Source organism: Schistocerca serialis, chromosome 1, assembly GCF_023864345.2.
Source record: "Schistocerca serialis cubense isolate TAMUIC-IGC-003099 chromosome 1, iqSchSeri2.2, whole genome shotgun sequence".
In the NCBI taxonomy this organism is placed as follows: domain Eukaryota; kingdom Metazoa; phylum Arthropoda; class Insecta; order Orthoptera; family Acrididae; genus Schistocerca; species Schistocerca serialis.
The window spans coordinates 944,453,038-944,464,820 of record NC_064638.1 but is presented as its reverse complement, the minus strand read 5'-3'; the positions used below and the strand labels follow the sequence as shown (position 1 = coordinate 944,464,820).

General features: G+C 46.1%; 1 protein-coding gene across 1 annotated transcript in view; it reads left to right on the top strand.

The window, feature by feature from the left end:
* The first annotated feature begins 242 nt into the window (after window positions 1–242).
* Window positions 243–11,783, top strand: part of LOC126412523 (amyloid protein-binding protein 2) — a 125,128-nt gene continuing 113,587 nt past the window's right edge. Inside the window, exons 1-4 of the mRNA XM_050082164.1 lie at window positions 243–361; window positions 575–832; window positions 971–1,084; window positions 1,171–1,294. Coding sequence (XP_049938121.1) covers window positions 665–832; window positions 971–1,084; window positions 1,171–1,294 — 406 coding nt within the window. The 5' untranslated portion in view covers window positions 243–361; window positions 575–664. The remainder of the gene's footprint in view (window positions 362–574; window positions 833–970; window positions 1,085–1,170; window positions 1,295–11,783) is intronic.

Here is an 11,783-nt window from a genome sequence, read left to right as displayed (position 1 = left end):
TTACAATAGATTCAGATCTCGTTCCACAGACCCAAAAAGTGAGATGATTCTCGTGGGTGTGGAACATGTCATACCCACTGGAATACTCAAGATCCTAAGGATTTTATGATGGATGGTACCTCTTTGGGAGACGTGTCATTTCCATTTTACTGAAGTTATTTTTAAAGACTGCTCTCAGATACTTCATTGCACTGTTCACCGAACTAGATTAAAAAAAAGATTTAAGTTAAATTGCGTTATGAAAGCAGTGTTCGTTTTCTCGATAATACTAAAACGAATTAAACAGCTTCAGTGTTGCCCGCTAAAGAGAACATGTACAATTGTTATGAATATAGTGATATATTCTTTGTTGCTAGAACTCGTAAGTATTTCCATTTCCTTGTTTACAGAGGAATGAAGAAAACGTTTTGCCATATGATTATTGCAGTGTATTTGTTTATTTCGCATCTCATCGTGTGAATCAATAGTTGCGATGTAAAATTTTCACCAAACAACAGTGTCCTTGCGCTGTTTTAACTGCATCCATTTGCGGACAATAAAGAACAGTCAGAGATCTTGCTTGACTTGTTTTCAGTTTCGTCTGGTTGATGTCAGTGATGGCCATCAGCTGTGGGTCTGGATGTTGAATTCTGTGTTGATAGGCGTCCGTCGATGTAGGTAAACAATGGCCGCAGAGAATGTAGGGGATTCAGCCGCAGACAAGCGACACGTTTATAAGACAGCTGAATCGCTTTATAAACTCGGTGTAGCTGCTGTTGTAAATAATTATTCTACTTTTAAAGATGAAATACGTTCATTGCCTGCCAGCCTTCTGTTTGATTTATATTACAAGGTATGTATGATTATATCGTACCAACAGTTACCCATTACTCCAAACTGAATGACAGATCGTTTTAGGCGTAATATGTATTGTGCCTTCTGTAGGCAATGATGAATTGTGGCCAGTAATTTGGCTTTTTTTGTTACACAGTTATACCAAGATCAAACACTCTGTTTACTGAATCTCGAGTTCACGGATATCGATGTGTTTTCAACAATGTTAAAAGTTTCGAATAAAAGACTGCAGCTGCTAAGAAGTTTCCAGGTGGGTGCCTGTTATTATTATAATGTTCCTTGACGAAAAATGTTTTTGTTTTGTGGATAACTTACAAAGTAATTGGCATTTTGCAGGCTCTGATGGACCACAGTAGGAGGATTACAAAAGACTTAACTGCTGCTTATATCCGTAAATGTAACAGTGTCCAGTTAGATCCTTCATCTCGAGAAAATGTGATTGATCTAGGTCTCAGATTAGGTATGTATTTGTTTACATTATTCTGCTACTAGTTTGTACTGGGATGTTTTACTTTCATCAAGGTGATAGAATCATAAGGACTAAAACTTAAAGAAATCTAGATAGCAAGCTGATTGGGTACAATGCTCTGTCTTGTTGCGTAAAAGGGGTTGTTGCACGTTTTGGAGCTGTGTTGCTGGAGACTGTAACTCGTGTCTTATAGACACAGGTTTCTTTGATACTTAGAAAGTTTGAATGTTGCGTCGTTGATAATGGAGTATGTCAATAATTATGCTCTTGGAGACTTAACAAATTTTGTAATTTGCTTTTCAGTTACAGTGCTACGTTTATGGAAACTTTTGTTCCTAGATATTTTTCTTCCTGTATGTAAATTTTAATGATTTTATAATACCTGTTTTGGGGGGCAAGGGATTGAAGTTTGCATTTTAACAAAAGGGAAAGGGCTCCTCACTGTGTGTATTAACCAAGGTGTAGGCCTACCCAAACCAATTGTATAAATATGCAATATTTAACTTGAACGCTCACAAATGGGGGGGGGGGGGGGGATGGAGGAAAAATGAAAATAATTCCTGTATGATGGCTACCATATGTAGTCATTGTAGAATTTAAGGACTTAGAGAACTTGACAAATGGTTTTAATTGATTAGGGTGATGTAAGAGAATTTTGTGCTTTGTTTTCATGTTTTAAAATGTGTGGACACACCAGTATTAGCCTAGTTTGAGACAAAGATTTTACAAGTGTCAGGTGTTACATCTGTCGCTTAAGCAAGTGACAACCACTGCAGTTTGGTGTGGGGGGGGGGAGGGGGAGATATCCGAGATACTGATGGTTGGTCATTGTTGATTTCATTTCTATGTAAAGTGTCACTGATCTTCATTGAACACTCGCGTGTAACTAGACTAAAATAAGCGCATTACTGATAAATGGCTATTTGTTTTCAAGCTTTATCGGATTGAACAAAATTACTGAGTGATCAATAGCTTGACCTTCGATACCTATTGCTAGTTGCAATTATCAAGAGCTGAAGGATGTATCATTGTACACTTGAATTATATCATATGTGTGTGACTTCATCAAAGAAGTGTTTAACCTTGAAGCTGTAATAAATTTAATTAATTGCTTTTATTTATGAAACATTTTGGTATAATTGGGTTATTCCATGTCAAGTGTCAAAACAGTCTGAGGTTGCCCTTCAGTTTGTGCAGAATGTACCTAAGGGGACTGTGTGAAATTATTTATGAAGTTCCAGGCTCCATGTGTTTCCTAATATAAATACTAGACCTGTTTTTTCACAAGGCCACTTATCTTTTGGACAGTAAAATTGTGAAAATATTCTCAAATTTGCAGACCATTGTTCCTGAACTAATATGTCTTGGATTATGCAAATTGCCTTTCTGACAGAGCTTTTTGCATAGCATATAGAAATATCATAAATGAAGATCAGATTGTGAATACAAGATTAGACTGATTACAGTGTACAGAGGAATTTAAGCAGTTATTCTTTTCTCACACCATATGGAAATAGAGTGCAAAGAAGCCCTAGTGAGAGACAAGGAGAAGTATCCTCTGCCATGACCTTTGCACTTTGCAGAGAATGCATATATATGCACCAGGTGGGTCAGGAAGCAATGATTATGCAAAGTCTCTCTTCAAATTATCTGCAAATTTTGTTGCGACAATTTTCCCTTAGTTTAACAAGAAAAAGGATTTGAGTAAAATTTACTAGATACATATTCGTTTTTGAGTGCATAATTTGTTTGTTCGCCAAAAAATTAACCGAATGTGAACCAAACAGTGGAAACTCGAGCCTGGAATATCAACAACATAAGGAATATTATAGATTGCTACTCACTGTAAAGATGACACGTTGAGGTGCAGACAGGCACAAGAGAAAGAATGTTATGCATTTAGCTTTCAGCCAAAGTCTTCCTCAGAAAATTTAACACACACATACACATTTCATTCAAACAAGCAAGCAAACACCTCTCATGACCTGATTGCCATTCCCAGCCGCTGGGACCTGAATGCAACTGTAACAGGGAAGAAAAGTAGCAATGTGGAGTGTGGTCGGAGGCGAAGGGGTGGCAGGGTATGGGTGTGGGAGAGAAGGGCACTGTGTGTAGCAGAATGTGCAGTGACTGTATGGAGGTGCGATGAGAAGTCTGCCACCAGGTGCAGTGACGGGAGGCTGTTTATTACAAGGAGTTGGGGGAGAGGGGGGGAGGAGATGGAGTGGAAAAGAAGAGGAGTGGGGAAGGGAAAGGTGGGCAGGTATGTTGGCAGAAGCCACCCCCCCCCTGGTCCTATCACCTCCTTTCTATTCACGTCCCCTCACCTTCATTGTGTAGTACCCTCTGCCAATGCACCTGCCCATATTTCCCAGTCCCTTCTCCTCTCCTGTTGCTGCATTTGGTGATAGTCTTTTCGTGCCTCTATCTAATCCCTGCACACTCCGCCAGACACCACACTTCTCACCCCCCCCCCCCCCCTCTCCCATATCCTGATATTCTGATATTCCTTCCCCGCCCCCTCCAGATTGCTGCTTTTGCTCCATGTGATAGTTGGGTTATAGTCCGAGCTGCCAGAGATGGAGGTCATTGTACATGTGGTGTGATTGCTTATGTGAATGAATATGTGTGTGTTTCCTTTTCTGAAGAAGGCTTTTGCCGAAAGCTGAATGTGTAACAAGTCTTTCTGTTGTACCTCTGCGTAACTCAATGTGCCATCTTTACGGTGAGCAGCAATCTATAATTTTCCTTATATTGTCAATTATGAACAGTCGCACAGATCCAGTTGCTGTGTTATCAGGCTCTCAGTTCACCATAAGTACTGAATGTATGAAATTGTGGCTGTATTGTACACCATGTATCATAAAATTGAGACAAGTCAGAGGTGTCATCAAAGAACATCAGGTGAAGTGGTGCACACCAGAATTTAATATTGTAAAAAGCTGTCCTGTTGAACATCTGTAGAGTGGCTGACTGAACTGATGCTGAATTATGTGGGGGGGGGGGGGGGGAGGGGGGGGAGGAATCCTTCATACAAACCTATGAAGACCATGAGCAAGAGCGTGAGATTAGCAAAGTATGAGAGAAGATCCTGTCAGAGTTGTATACGATGCACTTGTAGAAAAGTTTGTGCGAGGGTTGGAACTTAAATAGTGGAAACTATTTATTCACAACCGATACAAAAGAGTTACATATTTGCACCTGTTACTGTCCTTCGAAGTAGTCACTAGCATTGTGTAGAACCCGTTGCCAGCAATCTGGAAGGCTTAGTATTACCGTTAGCAGAGCCTGTTCTGTTGATGGTGTGAATGGAGCAATCTACTGCCTGTCGAATCTCAGGAACAGTTCTGAAGCGAATGCTACAAATTGGTTCCTTCATCTTTGGAATCAAATCAAAGTCACAAGGACTTAGGTCTGGGGAGTATGGTGGATGGGAGAGTGCTTCCCAGTCCCATCGATCGATCAGAGAAACCACAGCTTGCACTGTATGTGCCTCCGCATTGTCATGCAAAATGATGGGTGGGTTGCGCAGATAATGTCGCCGCTTCTTTCACAAAGCTGGTCACAAATGATGCTCCAAAAAAGAACAGTAATACTGTGCATTGACGGTCTGCCGTGGAGGAACATAATGCATTAGGATAACACCATTGCAGTCGTACACGAGAATCACCATAACTTTAGACTGCTCCATTCACACCATCAACAGAACAGGCTCTGCTAATGGTATACTATGCCTTCTACATCACTGGCAACAGGTTCTACACAATGCTGGTGACTACTTTGAAGGGCAGTAACAGGTGCAAACATGTAACTCTTTTGTACCAGTTGTGAATAAATAGTTGCCACTATTTAAGTTCCAACCCTCGTGTTTAGATGGCAGGAAGATGAATCAATCCCAGTATTAGCTAATACAAATGACAAAACAGGATAGTACACACGAGGAAATTCCCATTGCTGAGGCACCAAACACTAGGAAAATACAACCACACAAGTGTTTACTGTGGTGAAGAACTGTCACACCTGTTTATGCCCAGAAGACACCACTATACAGCAGTATTTCTGAAATATGTTTAATTTAGGAAGTATATATACATATTGTCAAAGACTTACACACATATTGTAGAACAATATTTGTGTCAATCAAATTAGGGCATTGTGTAACATGACGAATGATAAACTTTAAGAAACACTTCAGTATACTATTCTTTACCTCTTTAAGTTTTAATCAGAAGTGTCCTTATCCATTACACATTTTGCTTTGAAATGTCAATTTGGAAAAACAAAGTATTAATTTTTGTTGGACAGTTCATCGTAATGTTATGGCACTGTCTGAAGATACCACATTGAGAGCAGCCTGAAATGCTATGACGTCAGAAGTGGCAGGAAATCTCTAAAGAACAGCAGTTGCAGGTGCATGTTCGGTGCAAGGTGTTGGTGTCATATCTTCATGTTCCTCCTTGGAAGGTGACAATAAAGCATTATCATTCTCTTCTGCACCGTCAGCAGAAATGATGATTGACTCTTCAGGAGTACAGCTGTTGTCTGAGTGCTTCTATTCTTCCATTCTCAGGGCACCAACTTGGTGCCTGTGGAAGAGCAGCATGAGAAACAGAAGTTTTGTCACCTAAGTTCAGATGTTGGGTCATCAGTTTATTCTTCAGTTTCAGTGGCATTATCAGTTGCTGTCCAGGCCTTCTGAAAACAGTTAGTTATATTGCCTGTTGTAACTTCATCCCAAGCAGCAGACATGTTACAGATAGCTGGCAGTACATTCTATTGTCAGGCTGTTTCTTGCAGTTTGATTGCATTGATGGTAGCCATAAGTAGTCAGTGTCTGTAATTGTGCTTCATTGAGGATATTATTCCTTGATTCAATGGTTGCAGATGGCTCTTGATGTTAGTTGGTAAGAAGACGATGTTAGGAAGTTCCAGGTCATCAAACAGATGTATTGAGCAGTGGCCCAAAGTTAGCAAAATATCTCTCTTCATTGCAGCCATTTGTTATGGAACCTTCAAGAGTCAGCCACAGAGGAGATATTTGGTCATCCAAGCCTTTTTTTGTTATTCTCGTAGTGGCATGGGAGGTTGAATTGGTTGACATTTCTAAAACAATGTGGATTTCTGTACTTTCCCGTCACTAATGGCTTGAACGTCTCAGAACCATCTGAATTACTACACAAGACCACCATCAGTCTCTCATTGCTGCATTTTTCTCCATGACATTTTTTGCCCTTGATGTTTAATGCTTTTTCAGACATCAAGGTATAGAAAATGTTGGTTTCATCCATATCAAACACGTCTCTTGGGTGATACAAATGAGAGAGCTTGGATTGAAATTCCCACACTCACTCATTGGCATATCTTCCTCGTTTTCTATTTGTGCCTCCACACAGATAGTGACTGCACGGATTTTATACCTCTTGCCATATGCCATAGCCAGCGCTCAGAAAACAGAAATGCGGAAATTTCATTTTTCTGTATGATATCACAAGGCTTTTGTGGAAGCATGGAGCTGAACAGTGGAATTTGTAGTCAGTGCATGGGTTGGAACCAATCAGTGACTTCTCCACTTCTTTGTGTTTGGCTGGCCTCATGCAGTTGCTATTGTGGCTAAATGAACAGCTTTGGAGACTTGCCTCTATTTTCTGCCTTGATCTTATTATTGACGAGATGGTAGATTCGGGGTCTGAAAGCATTCTGCAACTTGTGTTTGTTTTCTCTCTACTGTTGACCATATGTAAGATATGTGATATCGGGGCGGACGTTTCGCAGATGAAACGTCAACATGTATCGGGTCGCTCTGCGGCCGAGTCTTTTAAAAAGAAAGGTACTGTCTCTGGTTCTGGTTCTCCTGCCCTTTCCCCCTTGGCCACTCCCTGGGAGGAAGGACAGGCCCGCCGGCTTGGGGCGAAGTACATCCCCCGCTATTTAGTCTGTTCTTGGACCGATGGGGGGATGTTCGCCACCTACAAGCCCATGTTCTTTGTCCAGCACATCGAGGACATCTTCGGGGAAATCGAGGCTCTCAGTAAAATGCGTTCGGGGTCCATTCTTATAAAGACCACCTCCGCCACCCAGTCGGCGGCGCTCCAGGCGTGCGACCGACTAGGGGACATTCCAGTGTCCATTGTCCCGCATCTGGCACTGAATAGGACGCAGGGGGTTGTTTTTCATCGGGACCTCCTGCTGCAATCTGATGAGGAGCTCAGGGCCAACCTGGAGCGCTGAGGCGTGCATTTCGTCCGGTGCGTCCAGCGCGGCCCCAAAGACCGTCGCATCGACACCGGGGCCTTTATCCTTGCCTTCGAGGGGGACGTTCTCCTGGAGAAGGTAAAGGTGATGTGCTACCAGTGCGACGTGCGCTGCTTTCGGTGTTTGCGCTTTGGGCACATGTCGTCACGGTGTGAGGCTGAGCCCCTTTGTGGCGATTGTGGACGTCCTCTTCGTGAGGAACATACTTGCACCCCACCACCTCGGTGCGTCAATTGTCCTGGCATCCACTCGCCTAGATCTTTAGACTGCCCCACGTATCAGATGGAGAAGAAGATTCAAGAATTAAAAACTTTGGGTCGCCTGTCTTATTCTGAGGCCAGGAAGAAGTATGACCGCCTCCATCCCGTGACATTGACAACTTCGTTTGCCTCAGTCGTGTCCACTCCTTCCACAGTATGCTCACCCGTATCCTGTCCCCCCTCCATCTCCTCACCCCATCCGGGGTCTGAGCCTCCGCCTCCGAAATCCCTCCCTTCCAAATCCTCCTCCCTCGCGGCCCCTGCCCCCTCTGCCCCAGGGGCCACCCTTCCTCCTCCTCCCCCTCCGCCGCCTGAGAAGTGATCCTCTTCTCAGGCGTCCATCGGGGAAACGTTCCGGACCCCGGCTTCCGAGGACCTTCTTTGGGTCCAGCCCACCATCCCCGTACCTCATCGGACTTCCCAGAAGGCCTCCTAGAAGTCTTAATCCCCCTCTCCACCCCGGCGCGTTTCGTCTGACGCTCCATCCGTGAGTCGCTGCTCCCGGTCGTCCTCAGTTTCGCCGGGACGCTCTGCTGCCAGGTGCTCAGCTGGGCTCTCATCGGCGAATGATGCTGCCGCCCCTCCTACGCAACCTGGGAAAGTGGCCGCAGCTGGCGAAGACTCGATGGAACAGGATTCGCCTCCCGCCGGTTGTAGCGTTGTTCCCTCGAAACCTGGCCTCCGCGGCCGTCGAGGTGACCAGCTCTTCACCCGTTTCGTTCCCCCTTTTTTCTGACTAGTGATGGATTTGTTACATTTGAACATAAGAGGTATTCGATCTAATCGGGAGGAATTACAACTGCTCCTCCGCCTGCACTGTCCGCTCGTCCTTGGTCTCCAGGAAACCAAGTTGCGCCCAACTGACCGTCTTGCTTTTCCCCACTATACCTCGGAGCAGTCTGACCTTACCCCTGTGGATGGTATTCCATCTCATGGTGGGGTCATGTTGCTCGTTCGGGACAATGTCTATTACCATCCCATCCCATTGACCACCCCACTCCAAGCAATAGCTGTCCGTATTACTCTTTCTGCCTTTACTTTTTCCGTTTGTACCGTCTACACTCCATCGTCATCCGCAGTTAGTTGGGCTGACATTATGCACCTGATTGTTCAGCTTCCTCCGCCGTTTTTATTGTTTGGCGACTTCAATGCCCATCATCCCCTTTGGGGCTCTCCTGCATCCTGTCAGAGAGGCTCTCTCTTGGCGGATGTCTTCAACCATCTCAATCTTGTCTGCCTCAATACTGGCGCCCCGACTTTCCTCTCAGACTCTACTCATACCTACTCCCACTTGGACCTCTCGATCTGTTCTACCACTCTTGCCCGTCGGTTCGAGTGGTATGTCCTTTCTGACACGTATTCGAGCGACCACTTCACCTGTGTCGTTCCTCTCCTGCACCACACCCCATCCCCACATCCTTCGAGCTGGAACATACCGAAAGCTGACTGGGGACTTTACTCCTCCCTGGCAACCTTTCCGGACCACGATTTTCTCAGTTGTGACAGTCAGGTCGAATACCTCACGGCTGTTATCATCCATGCTGCCGAACGTTCCATTCCTCGTACTACCTCTTCTTCACGTCGCGTTTCCGTCCCCTGGTGGAATGAGGCCTGTAGAGGCGCTATCCGTGCTCGACGACGTGCTTTACGCACCTTTCGCCGCCATCCTACGTTGGCGAATTGTATTGGATACAAACGACTCCGAGCGCAATGCCGTAGAGTCATCAAAGACAGCAAAAAAGCTTGTTGGGCCTCTTTCACCAGCTCCTTTAACAGTTTTACTCCCTCTTCTGTCGTCTGGGGTGGCCTGCGCTGGCTGTCGGGCATTAAGGCCAACTCCTCGGTACCTGGCCTGACTTCAGGTAATGAGGTCCTTGTTGATCCTGTGGATGTCTCCAACGCCTTCGGCTGCTTTTTCGTGACGCCGTCGTTGTTCCTATACCCAAACCCGGGAAGGATAGACACCTTCCTTCTAGTTACCGCCCCATTTCTCTTACAAGCTGTGTCTGTAAGGTGATGGAGCGCATGGTTAACGCTCGGTTGGTTTGGATTCGTGAATCTCGACGGCTACTTACCAATGTTCAATGCGGCTTTCGTCGCCGCCGCTCCGCTGTTGACCACCTTGTGACCTTGTCGACATTCATCATGAACAACTTTATGTGAAAGCGCCAAATGGTAGCCGTGTTCTTTGATTTGGAGAAGGCTTATGATACCTGTTGGAGAGGAGGTATCCTCCGTACTATGCACAGGTGGGGTCTACGCGGTCGCCTGCCCCTTTTTATTGATTCCTTTTTAACAGATCGAAAGTTTAGGGTATGTGTGGGTTCCGTATTGTCCGACGTCTTCCTCCAGGAGAACGGAGTGCCTCAGGGCTCCGTCTTGAGCGTAGCCCTTTTTGCCATAGCGATCAATACAATTATGGATTGCATTCCACCTAATGTCTCAGGCTCTCTTTTTGTCGATGACTTCGCGATCTACTGCAGTGCCCAGAGAACATGCCTCCTGGAGCGCTGCCTTCATCGTTGTCTAGACAGCCTATACTCATGGAGTGTGGCAAATGGCTTCTGGTTCTCTGAAGAGAAGATGGTTTGCATCAACTTTTGGCGATATAAAGCGTTCCTTCCGCCATCCTTACATCTCGGTCCCGTTGTTCTCCCATTCGTGGAAACAACTAAGTTTCTAGGGCTCACACTGGACAGGAAACTTTGTTGGTCTTTGCTCGTCTCTTATTTGGCTGCCCGTTGTACACGTTCCCTTAATGTCCTCAGAGTTCTTAGTGGTTCGTCTTGGGGAGCGGATCGCACTGTCCTGCTTTGCTTGTATCGGTCCATAGTCCGATCAAAGCTGGATTATGGGAGCCTCGTCTACTCGCCTGCTCGGCCATCCCTCTTACGCCGTCTCAACTCCATCCACCATTGGGAGTTACGTCTTGCGACCGAAGCATTCTACACTAGTCCCGTCGAGAGTCTTTATGCTGAAGCTGCCGAATTACCATTGAGCTACCGGCGCGACGTACTGCTTTGTCGGTATGCCTGCCGGCTGTTTTCACTGCCCGACCACCCCTCTTATCAGTCCTTCTTCGCTGATTCTCTCGACCGTCAGTATGGGTTGTATGTGTCTGCCCTGCTACCCCCTGGAGTCCGCTTTCGTCGCCTGCTTCGACAATTGGATTTTGCCCTCCCTACCACCTTCAGAGAGGGTGAGAGCCCGACACCACCATGGCTCCAGGCTCCGGTTCATATCTATCTCGACCTCAGCTCGCTCCCGAAGGAGGGTTCTCCGGCTGCAGTGTATTGCTCACGGTTTGTCGAACTTCGTGCGCGACTTGCCAGTCACACCTTTATTTACACTGATGGCTCCAAAACTGACGATGGTGTCGGCTGTGCCTTTGTCGTCGGGGCCGGCACCTTTAAATACCGGCTCCTCGACCAGTGTTCCAGCTTTACGGCCGAGCTTTTCGCTCTCCATCAGGCCGTTCAGTATGCCCGCCGCCACCGCCATTCATCGTATGTACTCTGCTCTGATTCACTCAGTGCTCTTCAGAGCCTTGGAGCTCCATATCCGGTCCATCCCTTGGTGCAACGGATCCAGCAGTCCCTCCATTCTTCTGCTGCTGATGGCTCTCCTGTCAGCTTTCTGTGGGTTCCCGGACATGTAGGAGTGCCTGGGAATGAGGCTGCTGATGCTGCAGCCAAGGCTGCAGTCCTCCTGCCTCGGCCAGCCTCCCATTGTGTCCCGTCCTCTGACATTAGTGGGGTTGTTTGTAAGAGGCTTGTGTCTTGTGTGGTGGGATACTTGGTCATCACTTCACGGAAACAAGCTCCGGGCAGTAAAACCGTTCCCAACTGCTTGGACAACCTCCTCTCTACCATCTCGGCGAGAAGAGGTCCTTCTGACCAGGTTGCGGATTGGGCATTGCCGGTTTAGCCACCGCTACCTGCTCTCCGGTGACCCAGCCCCGCAGTGCC